Consider the following 17,832-nt stretch of genomic DNA (forward strand, 5'->3'; position numbering starts at 1 on the left):
AGTAAGTATCCACATTTCCAGTATCTCTGAAATTGGTGGTAAGGGCAGACTGTGGACTGCAGGCAAAAATTACATACTATGCCTACATTTCTTACAAGAAAATAAATCAATATGTGTTTCCTGGGATTTTAATAACCAATAAGTAAAATGTTATTTTGTGGGTTTTTTTCTCTCTCTCTTTTTGTAGAGGTCTTCCCATTGAACAGTATTATGATGTAACCCAGATGAAAAAAAGTGATGTCCGTATGAATGATGATCTGTAAGTTTCATTACAGCATAGACCAGATAATGTACTTAGTGTGACAAATGCAATGGCAAGCTAAATATTCATTCCTCCTTAATGACCTTGTGGATTAACGTTTATAATGAAATATGACCTTTGTATAAAATGTGGTTGGTGAGTGACTACAGAAAACACACAGTTTGGAAGGAAGTTCAGAATGAGATATCAGTGCCCCACTCAGTTTAGTATCTCTTAAGCAATGAGATTTGAATTGGTTTTATTGATTTGTCAACCTGTGTCACTCAGAAATACTCTCTCCTACTGGGCGGAGTCCCGATTAGCAGAGAATAGCACTGAGCTAACCATAACATCGTGTGTGCATCATATTAAAGTTTTCTCTGGTATCTTTAGGTGTATTTTAAGAGGGGGTTTGACTAAGATATTGTTTCCTTTTTTCACTGCTACTATTTAAAAGAGTAGCTAGTTTACTTGAGATTGAATGCTGCCAGTTAAACCTGCAGTACACCATTTTGCCACATGATGGCACCAACAAAACACTGAAACTTCCAGCTCAAAACCCAAAATGTTTAGGTTAATGTAACAGTAATTATGAGTTTAAACACTCAAAAGTCAGGAAATGAACAAGTTACGGTCCTCACAACGTTAACTTAGCCGTGTTGCATATCCTGTATGCTTAGTTATTTAGGGCTAAGGCTGTATTAACTTCCCCTGGTTATCTGGCCAATGAGGGGAACAGTACGTGATTCACCCTCACCCCTTCCTCAGCAGGATTGCCATCTCCGAGATTCAGAAAAATTAGCCCCTGGCCACGCCGCCACCACCAACAAAAAGGGTCCTAGTGCTAACAGTAGCTAATTATTACCCCACACCTGTGGCCACAGCCCTCTCTTTGGTCACCTAGACACACAGCTGCCCATTCCTCTGCCCGCATGAGCTTCTACACCCGCCCACTCACAGGAGCTTCAGTACTTGAGGGAGCCCCACTACTGTCCCCTCTCAGTAGCCTCTGTCTCCTCTACCCCGTTCCTTATCCCTCTCTGATGACGAGCCTCGGTCCGTCTTGCTTCTTGGCCCCCAAGGTCAGGAGGAGATGCTACGGCTCAGCAGGTTGAGAGGCCAGCACACAGAGGCAGGTGCCAGCTGTGCTCCCAGCCAAGTGATGTGCAGTAATTACAAAACCACTGCATAGCCACATGTGCATGTAACGAACAGGGAATGCTGGTCCCAAGGGGCAGGGGGAGCACACTAAATCTTTTCACCGGCAACGCCGTACAAAAACCAGCCAGGCTGATTAAAAGCCAGCCAGATGGCAAGCAACCCTCCCCATCTATAGTGCCTGCCAAATTCCAAAGCATGCTATCCTCTTGGGCATTTTGTGTGAGCCACGAGGGCCGGAAGGGCAGCAGAACTACACAGCTGTGCTGTGTGAGGGTGAAGACAGGCCACAAAGAAACTGCACAGGATGAATCTGCAGCCCTGTGCCCCAGGGTGTAGGGCTGTGTGCCGGCTGCCTCCGTGGCACCACACAATAGGGATTTGAAAGTAGGCCAAGGGAGGGTGGGTTTGGTAAACTGAAAGAGTGTGTTGGCCAAAGCTCACCTTTACTGGGCCTTGACCGATAATGCAGCCTAAAGGTATTGGCTGTGCAGCTCTTGCGAACTGTGACTGCAGGTCGTGGGGCGAAATCCTTCCTTACAAGTTCTGCATATTACCCCCACACACACACACACACACACAGCACATTTGCTTGAGCTTTGCACAAGTGACAAGGATTTGTCCTCAGCGTGGGGTTTTGTAATTGCTGGAGCATTTGGAAACTGGTATAATACAAGAATCTATGTACACTGAGTTCAGCCCTGCCAACCTTTGCACTATACCCCAGCAGGTATGCAAGAAATGCAGGATCAGGCCCAGTGGATTAAAGATAAATAAGAGTTTCAGTTTTAACTCCGTCTTTTTCTTTGGGCGGGTTTCAGATCGCCTCTCATTCACCTGGAATGTTCAGCAAGCTGACTTGGTTTTATTTTACACTTCATGGGCCTAATCCATTTCTGATGTAACTCCATTGATTTCACGAGAATGACACCAGGCAAGGATTTGGCCTCTTGTATTTTGATGACCACATGAATGCCTTGTAAATGGTAATTCATATTGGAGAGAATTCACTCTGCCTGTGTAAAGGCTGGGACACCAGGTGAACTATGGGAGGGTTGTGGAGTGAAATACATCCCCAACCCAAGGCACAGAACAGCTACTCAGGCAACAGCTTCTTCCACCTTTTCCACTGTATCCTCATAATCCCAAATTCAGTCATTTCTACTCTGGCCCACCCCGAGTGCAGGCAGTGCAAGTTGCTCCCCTTACATACTAGCCCCACTCTGCATGCTTGTTGGCCCATGATCCCTTTCCAGGGACTGCTGTTATGATCTGGGCAGGCTACATAAGGGGAGGAGGCATGTTGCCACAGGGACAGATCAATATCTGGCCCAGTGCATACTGAATAGAATCCTGCCATGGCCCCGGAATGTTTTAATTGAGAGTGCGTTGATAAATTTTCTTAATTATTTTTAAAATTAAAATGTAACCTGAAAGATAAGGCTTCCAGTGTTTCTATGCTCTTTTTAATATTCAGTCTCTGTTCATTGTTTCCATACGATCATATTCACTCATATTTCATCTTTGAAAGATTTTTTTTATGTTGTAAAGAAAGAGCAGATCTTTTTTTAAATGCCTAGACAATTTGTCACATCTATACTCACAGGTTTTTCAGAGCGAAGACATTTATGTAACTTTCAGTACTCTCCCCGCGGTATCAGACTGTAAGGTAGTGATAGCCTTGCGAAATCTGTGTTGAAAACCACTGGCTGAGTGCTGCTCTGGAGACTTACTAGGGAGCTCTTAATACTCAGTGTATTGCCATTATCACTTGTGATGGCTCTTTTGAGCCATTACAGTCTCTCATGGAAAATGATTCACTGTGCATTTGCCGTAACTAGATGTCATGTACCATAATGGGATTACTGTGCGTTTGTCATAACCACAAATCCTTATGTAGTTTTCCATGACAATGAATGGCTTTGCATATACAGGAAGTGCCTTTCAAAACAAATGAACTGTGGGCCATATCTTCCCTCCCAGTTAAAAACACGCACAGGAGAACAAGGTAATCAGCCCCTCGCAGGAGCTTTGATGTGCCACCAAAGACCCACATTTATCCTCCCAATCCAAGAGGCCACCAGGGATGCTGTGCAAGGGGTGGGGCCACAAAAATCCATCTAGGCCTTTGTCAAGGTTCCTTCCCCACTCTGAACTCTAGGGTAAAGATGTGGGGACCTGCATGAAAACCTCCTAAGCTTACTTTTACCAGCTTAGGATAAAACTTCCCCAAGGTACAAATTAATTTTACCCTTTGCCCTTGGATTTCCACTGCCACCACCAAACTTTATCTGGGTTCCTGAAAAAAACGGAGTTTGGACACGTCTTTCCCCCCAAAATCCTCCCAATCCTTGCACCCTACTTCCTGGGGAAGGTTTGGTAAAAATCCCCACCAATTTGCGTAGGTGACCACAGACCCAAACCCTTGGATCTTAGAACAATGAAAAAACATTCAGTTTCCTTACAAGAAGACTTTTAATAGAAGTAAAAAGAAATCACCTCTGTAAAATCAGGATGGTAGATACCTTAAACAGGGTAATTAGATTCTAACATAGAGAATCCCTCTAGGCAAAACTTTAAGTTACAAAAAAGACACACAGACAGGAATATTCATTCTATTCAACACAGCTATTTTCTCAGCCATGTAAAGAAATCATAATCTAACACATACCTAGCTAGATTACTTACTAAATTCTAAGACTCCATTCCTGTTCTGTCTCCGACAAAAGCATCACACAGACAGACACAGACCCTTTGTTTTTTTCCCCCCTCCCAGCTTTTGAAAGTATCTTGTTTCCTCATTGGTCATTTTGGTCAGGTGCCAGCGAGGTTACCTTTAGCTTCTTAACCCTTTACAGGTGAGAGGACTTTTCCCTCTGGCCAGGAGGGATTTTAAAGGGTTTACCCTTCCCTTTATATTTATGACAGCCTTGTAGAAAATCCTTCTCCTTGTGCCAGTGATCTGGGGCCCACTAGAAAATGGTATGTCCAACTGCACTCCTCTCTGGTCCTGCCCCCACAGCAGTGTCAGCCTCACAGGCTTGTAGTTGTCGCACCATTGGCTGCCAGGCATCACCTGTAATCCATCCCAAAGGGTCACTGTGCATAGGATGAGTAAATGCCATTTCTAATCTATTTAGATTTTTCACACAGACTTAGTGTGCAGGAGTGGTGGAATGTACCACTTAGAGCGGCCATTCCTCAGGTCCATCCCCCCCCACCACAACCTGACACCTTCCTACCACACTCAGCTGACTGCCTCCAGGCAGCCCATTTTCTACAGAGGTGCTCAAAGTGCACTAGAGTGTTTGGGGGAAGGCATCCCAAGAAGCTGCCTTCGAGCTGTGTCCCCCCAGCAGTATTTCTGAACTGTTAAGCCGCCACCCCATGGTGCACCATACAGTGAAGGGAGCTGAAGGAACTATTGTTTCCAAAAACTGCAAAAGTACACAAAGCCAATACTTTGAATAGACTAATTGTGTCTGAAAAGAAACCATGTCTGTGCCCTGATGTACAAAAAATGGTGTGGCTGCTACTAGCTGATTGCCCCCCCCCCCCACCATGCTCATTGCTGCACACATATGACAGCAACCATCTTGACCAACCAGGGACTGGACTGAGGACTTCCAGAGCTAGAAAGCAAAGTCTTTTTACAGCCTGAGTTAGGCCTAGTAGTTGGGGGCTGTAACAGACCCATAGGTGCTGTGGCCTGCGCAAATTAGGAGGGGAACTGTAACACGCACTGACCAATGGATTGCACAAACATATGGTATCCCAAGGCATATACAATCTAATATGATCTGAAAGCAAAACTTCTGTTTTGCACTTTTATAACATAAAAAAGGAAAAATAATTTACACCAAAATTTCAGACCAGAGTAAATTTTAGGCTGACTATAAACTCCACGAACACACAAATATAAGTAAAAGCTGACAGTCCCATAACTATCATTCCTCTATTATAAGTGTGAGTAAATAGGCACACTGTACTTTTCTTTACAGATTGCATTTAATATTCTGATACAGCTGGTTAGTTTGAAGGACTATAACGTGTGACATATATATAAGGCCAAATTCTGTTCCTGTTTACAGCTGTGTAAATCTATTATAATGCTTGTGAACTTTAGCATAAACCCAAACCAACTCCAGTGAAGATATTGATGTAACTGTGACAGCCAAATTTGGCCCAATTACTATTCCCTTCTCCTCTCTTTTAAAGGCTTAGGCCCACATTTTCAAAAATATCCACTAATTTTGAGTGCCATCAGTGTTTGGTTCCCCAATTTGAGATTTGAAAAATGAAGGCACCCCAAATTAGTGGACACTTCTGAAAATGTGGGGTTCAGGCTTTTTTGACTGTTTATGTTCTCAGGCCCTAAAAGCTTCTATAAAGTACGTTCTGGTATTGAAAGTGTAAGTTTACTGCTACTTTCTTACTACCTAGAGTTTAGATATTCCAGTGCTGAGTGCTATAGAAACATCTACAAATAAATAATCCTCCCTCCCCAAAGCACATACGGGACTGAATCTCCTCTTGCTTACATGGGAGTAAATCAGAAATAGCTCCATTGAAGTCAGTGGAGTTACACTCATGTAAAACCAGTGCACCTGAAAGGAGAATCAAGCCCTATGCTGGTATTTACACAATTCCATCTGCCTGTGGCCAGAAAATTAATTTATCTAACTGAAAAGGTGGAAAACCAAATATAGGTATTAGTAGGATGAATAAACTTTTAAAAATTGCATTTGTGTAAATGCAGTTAATTCTGTAACTGCTTAGTTTTCCAAGGCAGGCACAGTGTCAGGCTCTGAGTTGTAACTAACAAGCATGTCCTGAAAATCCAGGTGGTTACAAAAATAACAGTATGTAAATGATTGTCAGAATTTGACATTTGTTGAAGTCCTATGATCTCTGTAAATATCACACATAAAAAAGAAAAGCAATTATCTTTGTTCATTTTAGTGGAGGCACGAGTTAGCTTATGATGAAATTTTGTGAGATATCACATCACACAGTGATTATACTGAGTGTTACTGTGTGACACGACCCTCTCCCTACATTTTGTTTAGTGATCAAAAGTGTAATGGCCTTAAAGAGATCCATAACTGACTGTGCCTGGTATTTAAGATATGAAACAGAACTAACAAGGAGATGAATTGTACAGGCTTCTCCAATTCATAGGTTTAACAGGAATCCGAGATTATTTCAAAAGGGAAAATATGGAAACTCAGGGTTTTAATGATTGGCTGTCCTTCTGGGGCAAGGAGAAAGCCCTAAAAAGAGTTTTGTTTGCCCAGAGAAAAGTAATCCCTCCAGAAGCCTCCCTAGATACACATGCCCATGTGTATGAATGCACCTCAAGGAATGCCCATAATATTCCAGTGTTCCTCTTCAGAGATCAGCAGCCCTGTGCAAAAGCCAAATGCATATACTTTAGATCCTATACTGCCTGACAGACAGCTCTTCATTTAAATAAACAATAATTCATACTAATACCTTATATCATGCTCTTATACAGTGCTTTTTTATCAGTAGATCTCAAAGCACTCTACAAAGGAAGTCAGTTTCTTATCCCTATTTTACAGATGGGGAAACTGAGGCACAGAGCAGTGACATGACTTGCCCAAGGTCACCCTGCAGGCCAGAGGCTGGAATAGAACCTGGCTATGGGTACCCCCATAATGACTGATGTGAAGTAATGAAATAGCTCTGGGACAGTTCGGTAGACTTATAGCCACCGCAGTAATTACTGCGGTGCGTGATGTCCATACTGTTGTCCACACCTGGGGCTTCTCACCTCCAGCGGATCCGCACCCGGAGCCCGGTCAGCTGATGTGCTCCTGGCAGTGAGTGGAGAGCCAGGACCCCAGGGGGCAGCAGGGCTGACATTGGGGAGCCCGGGTGGCAGTCCAGGCTGGAAGTCTGTGTAGCAGCGCAGCTCAGAGCGGAGACCGCGCAGCAGCCGGGCTGGGGAGCTGGGAGCCAGCTTTCTTGTCAGTTTTACAGCGCTCTATAGAGACACTGCATTGCCCTACCTACACGGACATAAGCCCTATTTCTCTCTTGGAGGTGGAGTTACTATGTTGCACGGCATTTACATCAGCGGGAGCAAGGCTGTAGCATAGACACTGACATAGGTTGGCATAAGCTGCCTTATGTCGGCCTAACTCTATAGTGTAGACGAGTGTTTCCCAAACTTGGGACGCCGCTTGTTCAGGGAAAGCCCCTGATGGGCCGGGCTGGTTTGTTTACCTGCCACATCCGCAGGTTTGGCCGATCGCGGCTCCCACGGGCCGCGGTTCACCACTGCAGGCCAATGGGGGTTGCAGGAAATGGCATGGGCCGAGGGACATACCGGCCACCGCTTCCCGCAGCCCCCATTGGCCTGGAGCGGTGAACAGCGGCCATTGGGAGCCGCAATTGGCCGAACCTGCGGACATGACAGGTAAACAAACCGGCCCGGCCCGCCAGGGGCTTTCCCTGAACAAGCGGCATCCCAAGTTTGGGAAACATCCTCCACCTTACTGCTTTTTTAAAAAAATAAGTCTCTACTGTGAAGAATAAAAAATTTATCATTGAAAAATGATTATATAATTTCTCTACTAATCCTGTGAATAGAGTGGCTATATTTTCAGATTCTTCTGTTTTGCATTACTGATAAAAAGGCTTCCTTTTTTTAAAAGTACTATCGAGTGATGTTTACTAAGGTAGGGCTCGTGACAAGGAAGTATTAGAGGTGACTTTTTTTCCTGTTTCTTCTAAACTGACACACCCCCACCGCCCATTGAGCTTTCATATTTTGGCACCTAAACATGTAAAGGACTTTCACACCCAGAGACTGATATCAGTGAGAGTATTATCTGTGTTTATTACACATTAATTTGTCTCTAATGTTTGTTGATTGTACTGATTTAGATAAAAAGGAGAGAGAGAATCACAATGAATATTGATCACTCCAAATTAGTCACCTAATATTTTCTTTTCTCTAATACAGGCTTCCTGAACCTCCAGCTAATTCAATCGAGTAAGTTTATATCATTTATATTGTACCTTTTTCTTTATGCCTTAAAAGAAAGGCAGTTCCTCTATTTTATATCCGCACTGATATAATTTAAGTACTCTGGCAATAGATAAGGGAAAAGTTAGCACTAGGAAAAAAAGAGAGATCTCACTACAGAATGAACACATACAATGGTAAATTTATTAGTGCTTGTCCAAAGCACCCCACCCTCTTAGCAGGTGTTGATCTTGCTGGCTGATGGCTAAGGTCTAAATGCATTTTGCTGACTCACTCTTGCTAGTGCCATGTGATACTTTCTCTGGGTTATGAATGATCTTGTTACACCTTTGTTTTAGCATAAGAGATTTGTTGGTGTTAAACTGAGTAACAGCTCCCTGCCACCACAGCTTGTTAGCCTGCCAAACAAACTCCTTAGGACCTTTCCCAGCCCTCTTTGCCTTGTGGCTAACACCTGATACACCCTAGCCCCCAAACCCCTTGGAAGAGCCTGTCACTGACAGAAATACCAAGTCTGCTGTCTCCAAAGAGACAGAATACCCAGCCTGTTGGTTCAGCTGAGCATTTCCACCTTACTCTAACATAACAACATTGAGATGAATTGATAATAAAACAAGAAAAAGTTTAATAATAAAGAACAGAGATTTAAGTGACACTAAGCAAAGATAATAGAAACAGAAATGGTAACAAATAAAAGAAAAGTTTAACTCACTTCTAAGAGACTACATATAACCTTAGCAGACTCCAACTGTTGTCAAAAGCAGTTTTCTCACCTACAGCCATGTCAGGGTTCCCTCCCCACTCTGAACTCTAGGGTACAGATGTGGGGACCTGCATGAAAGACCCCCTAAGCTTATTTCTACTAGCTTAAGTTAAAAACTTCCCCAAGGCACAAATTCCTTTTGTCCTTGGACAGTATGCTGCCACCACCAAGGGATTTAAACAAGCATTCAGGGAGGGCCACTTGGAGCCCTATCTCCCCCAAAATATCCTCCCAAGCCCTTACACCCCCTTTCCTGGGGAGGCTTGAGAATAATATCCTAACCAATTGGTTACAAAGTGAGCACAGACCCATCCCTTGAGTCAATACGACACTGAAAAATCAATCAGGTTTTTAAAAGAAGAATTTTATTTAAAGAAAAGGTGAAAGAATCACCTCTGTAAAATCAGGATGAAAGATAACTTTACAGGGTAACAAAAGATTCACAAACACAGAGAAGCTCCCTCTAAGCTTAGTTCAAAGTTACAAAAGACAGGAAAAAACCTCCTTCTAGCACAGGGAAAATTCACAAACTAAAATCAAAAGATAATCTAACACACCTTGCCTTATTTACTTACTCTTTTTCCAATATTGAGACTCATTTTAGGATGATTTTAGGAGAAGTTTTCTGACCTGATGCTTCTCTGCTTCCCCAGAGAACACACAAAGAGCACAACAAAGCCTTCCCCCACCCCCCGATTTGAAAGTATCTTCTTTCCCCATTGGTCCTTTCCCCATTTGGTCAGGTGCCAACCATGTTATTTGAACTTCTTAACCCCTTACAGGTAAGGAGGAATTCTAGGCTACCCTTAGCTGTATGGTTATGACAAGCCACTTCTCTGTGTCACCAGCCCACATGTCTGGGATCCATCGTTCACAGATGCAAAGAGCACTGACCTCTTTATTCCCTCAGGGATGGATCCAAAATGTCTTTTAGCTTCCCCTTAAATTCCTCAAAGTTTATTGTTTTTGTCAGTAAAGTCAGGATGAACCCCTGGGGTTCAGACTCCAGTGTCTTCTCATCCTGATTTCACATCCTCGTGTTAATTGGCTCCTCCTGCATGCCTCCCATGCAAATGAACTGACCCTTGTCTCTGACATCACCATGCTCAATTTACATTAGAGACAGGGAGATAACTAGCCTCCCTCTTGTCTGGAAGAAAACCTGTTTCTCTGTTTGTTTGGTTACAGGTGTTAAAGCATAATATCAGTAAATATCCATAATGCCTTAGATAGTGTCAAGACACACATTTCACAATGATATGAATGACCACTGTGTCACCAGCTTTCATTTAATATCTTACACAACATACTTTATAGATAAATATCATGACAGCAATGTGTTGGTCAGGGTTGATAGAAGTTGCTGTTACATGACATTGAACCCTTTGCCAGTGGGCATGGAAAGGCTTTTATGGTCACACCTCATTACCCCACCTAGATATATGGGCAGGGAGGAGGGGAAGCTCCTGTTTAGTGAAGGAAGTATCTAGGGTATGGACATAGTAGACTAGGTAAAGCCAAGCTTGGTCAGAAAGTCTAAGCCAGCATTTCTCAAATGCAGCCACTGTGGCCACATGCAGCCACCAGGGACTTTTCTTGTCCCTCCTGGGCAGTGATTGGATGGGGTGTGGGGAGGAAAGCAGCAGCCCCTCCCGTAGAGTCCCCAGCAGGGGTTGGGCCCAGCCCCGCTCTGGAGAGACAAACTCTGGAGGAACAGGCAGCCAGTGAGTTCCCCATCTTCCTGGAGGCAGTGGGGTCAAATTTCAGCCCAGGGGTGGTGGACTGCAGGCTCCGGCCAAGGGGCTTTCGGCTCTGGCTATGTGGTGGTGGGCTCCGTCCCCTGGCTGAAGGGCTTCAAGCTTGGGCCTCAGATCCCAGACTATGGCCATGGGGCTTCAGGCTCCAACCCCCAGGCACTGGGCTCCAGGCTCCAGCCATGGGCTTACCCCACCCCACCATTGCCCCGGCCTCTGTTGCTGCCCGACCCACCTCCCCATCCAAGGCTTAATTTATCCCCAGACATCCGGGGCTGAGTAAATCTGCTGTGAAAAGTGATATTTGTATGTTTGTTAATATCACTTTTTACAACAGACTTAGTAGCTAGCTGGGAAGCCCTGGAAAGTGATATTAACATACAAACAATGAGGAGTCCGGTGGCACCTTAAAGACTAACAGATAGAAGATAAAAGGTGCCGCGGGACTCCTCATTGTTTTTGTGGATACAGACTAACATGGCTACCCCTCTGATACTTGGCACCATGCATTAACATACAGGTATCACTTTTCACAGCAGCAGACTTACTAGCTATCAAGTTTTTTTAAAAGCAACCAAAAAAGCAAAAGAAACAGCAACAAAAAGTACAAGAACATACAAAGCACCTTATTTGTTTAGGTCCATTAAAGAATAGAGACAACTATACATTATTTTTATTATTAAGTCTGAAAATAAAAAAACCCTACATAAATAAATTATGATTTGGACAAGGGCAGGTACATATTTATTTGTTTTTCCTGAAGTTAATTAAGTATTTTAGGAAAAATTGTGGGAGCGGCCATCAGCAAGAGTTGGTGACTGCTCTCTGAGGCCACCAAATATTTGTTGTGAGAACCCGTGGCCAAGCTATTGTTTGTTAGCTTATTGTTGATATTTTAGTTAGTGGAGTACAGCCCCAGAAAAGGGGTGAGGTTGGCCTATACATATTGTGTAGGCTGTGTTTTTTAAAGCAGTTTGGAAAAGGTGTTTGCTCACAATAAGGTGCGTAAACTTTCATGTTAGAGTTTTCTAGAGAACCCAGATCATGCAATTCCCTCATACTGAAATAGAATCCCAGTGATTGTTTCCCTCAGGACAGATCCCTGGATCCCTGTTATTTCTCTTGTCACAATGTTTTAGGATTTTTTATCTAGGTCTTTGATTTCTTCACCATTCAATAATTGAAAGCTGAAAATAGCAGCCCCAGCAATATGAGAAACACTCAGTGAAATCCCAGTTCTTGGTGTCCAGAGTGGCACTCTCTTTTAGCACCCTCCACCCAGAAAAAACGTTTTCTTTGGGCCAGATTTTGAGTTTAGATGCACAGGCCTGGTACCCATTAGCTTCAGTGGGATCTGTGCTAGAAGCTGAGGCTAGAATTTGCCCCTCTTTTTCACCTAAAAGTAAACATTAGTAAATGTGACTCATTATGTACAAAGTCCATGCACTTAAAATATTTGATCTTTGAGTTTAGATGTCATAAGTTCGTTTATTGCCAAAGATCATTATAGCCTGTAAGGAAGCTGCACCTCCTCATTCCTCCTGCTTTTTTTTTAATTTTTTTTTTATGTAAGTTGCTCCAAGTCTTTAGAACACATGTTATTTACTAGCTTTCTTCTGCTTGCTAATGTGTCTGATCTTTTCTGCAGTAGTGAGTTAAAATTAATATTAGAAGACCTGTTCAGTTTGTATTTGACTTTTTATTTTACATCGATAAAATAGTTTCCAGTTACCATAGTTGAATTGTAGCGTTAAGATGTAAAGCCCCCAAAGCAGTTAAGCACTTTGGGGTTGCCTCTATATTGACCAGTGCCCTGATCCAGCAAAGTGACTTCAGTGGGTCTATTCATGCTTAACTTCAAGTGCCGGTCTTAAGGGCTTTGCTGGAGTGGGGCCTCCTAGACAATGGTACTGTAAGGGGGGAAAGCGATAGTGTTCTCCCAACAAGAGGCAGTCAACAAAACTACAGTCCCCTTTTTTCCACACACAGACCTAAGTCTAGAAAAAGAACCTTGATCTCACACATGCCAGAGCAGTGCATTACTACTATGCTAGGCCACTAGGCAGGCCTTGTCTTCCCTTCTACTCTCCTCTTTTCCATCCTTCTTTTGGCTGTCTGACAGTACCTCAGTTGATTTCAGTGTTCCTATGTTAGATGGCATCTCCCGTCACGAGCCTTCACTCTTCTTACACCCTTCTTATGGCCTGTATTTGCTTTTCTGAAGCTTGCACTTCTTATGTGTGAGGCAGGTGCCTGCTATTTCTATTGCGATTGGTTTCTCCTCTCTTTGTTTTCCTTCCCTCCATACCTTTTTCTGTCACTGCTCCTTGTGTCTGGTTTTTGTCTTGTCCCGCTGTCCTCCACCCTGTCCCCCCACATGCCAGTTCTTGAGTCTGTAGGAAAATACTTTCCCTGAAAGTTTCTCACATGAGTTCTTCAGTCTTTTACTTGCCCTATTGTGGGTACCTGTCTCCACAGAGCCTCCTGTCATGTACTATTATAGAGACAGGAGCACCTTTGAACAGAGAGGACGGATGTAAAGTTTATGTGTTCATGAGCGTGAAAGGGTAGTGTTACTGTGCAGGCTGAAGCTGTGGGTGACCTCCCCAAGGAAGGCAGTGTAGGCCCAGTTAGAGTTCTAGGTAGCATGAAGATTATGTTGGTAGGGACCTCTTACAAAATTCTGATCTGGATCTGGGCTCTGATTTCAAACACCACCACCCCCTCCCAAAGTCTTGATTTGGGTCCATCTCTAATTAGCAAGTAGAGATCAGATATTAGTCTTGGTCTTCATGCTTCCTCAATTGCAGAGCTGGTCCTAAGGACATGCTAACTATACAATTTTATTTGATGCCCCTTTGCCTGTAGTGGCATCTCCATGGCCCAAATGCTGGCCCCAAGTGTTGCAACTACAAAGAAAAATTATCTTTTTTACATAGGAAGAAGGGGAAGGAACAAAGAGCCTCAGAGGTATAGGGGGGAACAGTGGGAAGTCTTGGTGAGTTAAGGGCAGGAGAGGTTAAAGAAACTAAAGGACCCCCTCCTCTTTGCTTCTCATGCCTCCTCTCAGCTGAGCAATTATTGCATCTCCTTACAAGTGTCTGACAAGCAATGACCCAATATCTGTTTTAAACAGAGAAGATCAAATTCCTCCCAGGTGTAACTCCAATGACTTCAGCAGAATTATTCCAGGGATGAATTTGGCCCAGTTGGATATACAATATATTGTTTTACTATTAAGACAAATCTATATTTATTTAAAGTAAGGTAACTTTGTTTCTTTCTGCTCTTCTTTCCATCTAAATTCAATCCAAGACAATTATCCCTGCCATTTCCAGTCACACACCCCTACCAGACACACATCTCCAGGTATGCCACATTCCCAAACTTTAAATCACCAGAGGATCAAGACACTGGCATCCAAGCAAGCAACCATCGACCTTTTCATGCCAACGTCCCTACAAAGGCTTATGATGTGATTGTTTTGAGAAAGACCAAAGGTAAAACAGCACTTGGCATTTGTTTGGTGTTCTCAAATGTTTGTGATTTGGTTGAAATGAAGCCAGTGTGTGAAAATAATAGCGACAGAGCTAAGCAGCTTGGCTTAAGCTGGAGCATTGCATGCTGGTGCCAAGCATGCTGCCATCATGGCTCTCCATTTCCTACAAAGGTAAAGCATAACATTTAGTGTACAATCTTCTCCCGTCATGGGAATAATTATTGGTAGTTACAGGCAGTGAGAGGGGCTAGAAAAAGCTATGGCAGAGATCAAAAGTTTGCAAATCCTGGGCCAAATAAATTCATCCCTGTAGTAGCTCCATTGACCACAATAGTTACACTATGGAAGAGACCCAGATGTTTACAAACGGCAGAATGTGCAGTGAGAGGTCACAGGGTACAAAAACATGTGGCAAACTTTTCCAGGCCCCTTGCAGTCTGAGGACTTGTCTACACTTGCAGCACAGCTGTGCCAGGGTAGTGCTTAGTGAAGACGCTGCCTAAGCCAACAGGGGAGCTTCTCTCATTGCCGTAGCTGCTATGTTGACAGGAGAAGTCCTCCCATCGACACAGTGCTGTCTGCACCAGGGGTTCAGCTGGTATTACTACATCGCTCGGAAGTGTGGATGAGTGACATAGATATACCGACATCAGTTTGTAGTGTAGACCAGGGCTAAGCTGAAATCCCCACACTCACTGTTTGCGGATGACTCCTGTATGTTTGAACAGTCACTGAACTGTTTATATTTTACCCCACCAAGGTGAAATTATTTCTAACAGCAAACTAATGCTGCTCAGAGAAGCAGTAAATTACTGTTACTCATTACTCACATTGAGTAGCATCTTACTCCACAATGGTCCCAATGGGATTCAATGCGAGTAAGGGGCTCAGAATCTGGCCCAGGGCTCTGGTAAAATGTAGTACTCTGGCTTTGCCCCCGTTTCTCCAGATCACAATCTCTTTGTTGAAGTGTGTATGCTTTTTGCAGCTCTCCTGTCTGGGTTAACTAGCACACGTGTTGTCATTAGCACCCCATGGCATTTAGGTGTGGGGGCAGGATGGACATTTCTTTTCCAGAATAGCAGGACTCTTGGTGCCGTTGCCAGCTTCTCTGCTCCATGTCTGCGAGCCAAGCACAGTTTGGCACTCTCTGTTTAAAAGAGAAGCAGCATTTTCTGGAGTGATAAGAAGCTGATGACATTAAGCAGCAGGTCAATTTGCATTAATCAGCCACCTTCCCTAGTCACTGTCACTGTGCTGAACAGTGATGTTTAAGAGGGTTGTATGATATGGGGCTACTTTGGTCAGCCATAAACAAAACCTTTTCACAAAAAGCGTATAACATTGGAAGTACTTTTTTGACCTCTCTTCCGCTTTTTACAGTTCTCCATTCAAACTAAACAATGCTAATCAGATGTGTGGAGGTGGGTTTGCAAAACCTATTTTCGCTCAACAGGGGATCATTGGAAGCTGTGGTCTATTCCCAACAAAATTTATTGGGTTAAGAATTACTTTAGAAGCAGCAAATGACTGCTCTTCAAAAATTCTTTGACTTTATTCGTTGTTCCCTCTGTATGATCTTACTTATATGGGCAAGCTGGGACAAAAACTTATTTACTGCAGTTTGCTTTTAGTTGGGAAGATGGAAATCTAGACTGAGGACTCAGGTAACCTAGACTGAACTTGGGTGGCTTTTATCACTTTTACGATATAAAGAATACTTTGGGTGATTGTAGCGGGGTGGTTACCCTGCTCCTGGGATAAAAGGAGTGAGAACAGCTGAGGGAGGCTGGCTAGGTAGCTGGCCACAGCTGGCCTTGGTAAGAGGGCTGTGAGAGTCTCACTCCAGCCCTGGAGTGAGAAGGACCTAGCTGCCTGGGAGAGACAGGGTACCTTCAATAGAGCAGTGCTGGGGAAAGGGCAGGCTGAGCTGGGGAGTTCAAGCCTGGCTACCTCCCAGGCTGCGGCCTGGCAGGAAAGCCTAAGGAGGTACTGGGGCTGCAGGGAGACAGCTGCGGGCTAGAAAGATAGCGGTCCAACCCCCTTGCCAATGATGAGTGGCCATTATAGACTGCAGTTTTCCCAGAGAAAGGGAGCTAGATGACAACTGGCAGTAGCCACTGAGGCAAGGTGGGCATCCTGGGAGGAGAGACCCAGATAAGGGGGCCTGAAGTGCCCGAAGTATAAGTGGTGGAGAGTGATGAGGAAGCAGATACCGGTAGGGAGAAACCACCCTGCAGGAGGCACTCCGAGGCTGGAAAGAGCTAATTCCCGGACAACCAGCAGGAGGTGCCGCGTCGGTGAGTCGGCGGCTTGCTACAGTGATATTCGCAAAGGTATTAGGCACCAAACTCCCATTGACTTGACTTGATTTCTGGGGGAGTTGGGTGCAGGAAGGCCACACAGCAGAGCCTGGATCAGAACTAAGGGCTCGTCTATACCTGCAGCGCTGCAGCTGCGCCACTGTAGCACTTAGTGAAGATGCTACCTATGCCGATGGGAGAGCTTTTCCCGTCACCGTAGATACTCCCCCTCCCCGAGAGGCAGTAGTTATTTTGACGGGAAAAGCTCTCCCATCGACACAGTGTCACTCCCACACCGGGAGTTCAGTCAGTATAACTGTATCACTCCATACCCCTGAGTGATGTCATTATAGTGACATGAATTTGTAGCATAGACCAGGGCTCAGTTGCTCCAGGCCTGTGCTCAGTCAATTAGGCTACTTCATTGATCAGTGGCATTCAGTTCCACCTCTGGGTGAGGTTTTATGGGCAGAGGCCCAACGTTCTAATTCACCAGTTCTTATTTATCCTGTAGTGTTTTGTTTGTACTTGTAAAACTATACAGGGAGAATGCAGCGAGAGTCTTGCCAAATTGGTGTCAATTTGCATTAAACAAGAGCCCTTGCAATAAAACCCAACCCAGAGAGGATTTGTGTACAAACCTCAGCCACCAATGAACTTTTCTCTCTTCTTCTGTCCCTGGCTCTGCCTGATGGATATTATACTATAGCCTGTTATTTTTTTCTCAACTATTTAGGTAATCCATATAGACATGAAGTCATCAACATTCCATCAGACTCCCAGAAGGAGGCCTTGCATTGGCCAGGACAACATGCATACTTTCATGTAGGTAGTTGTTCCTGTGATTAGGAAAATTTACATTTTTTATCAAACAAAACCAAACCCTTGTAAAACTGATTTAGAAGAAATTAAGATGCCTGACTGCATTTCAAATTAATTTCAGTTACAAACCCATTCAAGCCCTGCATAGAGCACAGTGTAGTCAAAACAAACAGCCGTCATTTTAGGAGAGATTTTTCATTCACCAAAAAAACATGTAAATAAGATCAGAAGCTAAGAGAGGCTGTCAGGCTAAAGGCTCTTTTTGATTTAAGGG

At 44.0% G+C, this 17,832-nt stretch overlaps 1 protein-coding gene across 1 annotated transcript in view; it reads left to right on the top strand.

The window, feature by feature from the left end:
• Positions 1-17,832, top strand: part of SPMIP4 (sperm microtubule inner protein 4) — a 40,317-nt gene that overhangs the window by 11,865 nt on the left and 10,620 nt on the right. The window contains exons 3-6 of the mRNA XM_073329667.1: positions 188-259; positions 8,394-8,423; positions 14,250-14,434; positions 17,473-17,561. Coding sequence (XP_073185768.1) covers positions 188-259; positions 8,394-8,423; positions 14,250-14,434; positions 17,473-17,561 — 376 coding nt within the window. The remainder of the gene's footprint in view (positions 1-187; positions 260-8,393; positions 8,424-14,249; positions 14,435-17,472; positions 17,562-17,832) is intronic.

The sequence above is a fragment of the Lepidochelys kempii genome, chromosome 2, assembly GCF_965140265.1.
Source record: "Lepidochelys kempii isolate rLepKem1 chromosome 2, rLepKem1.hap2, whole genome shotgun sequence".
Classification (NCBI taxonomy): Eukaryota; Metazoa; Chordata; order Testudines; family Cheloniidae; genus Lepidochelys; species Lepidochelys kempii.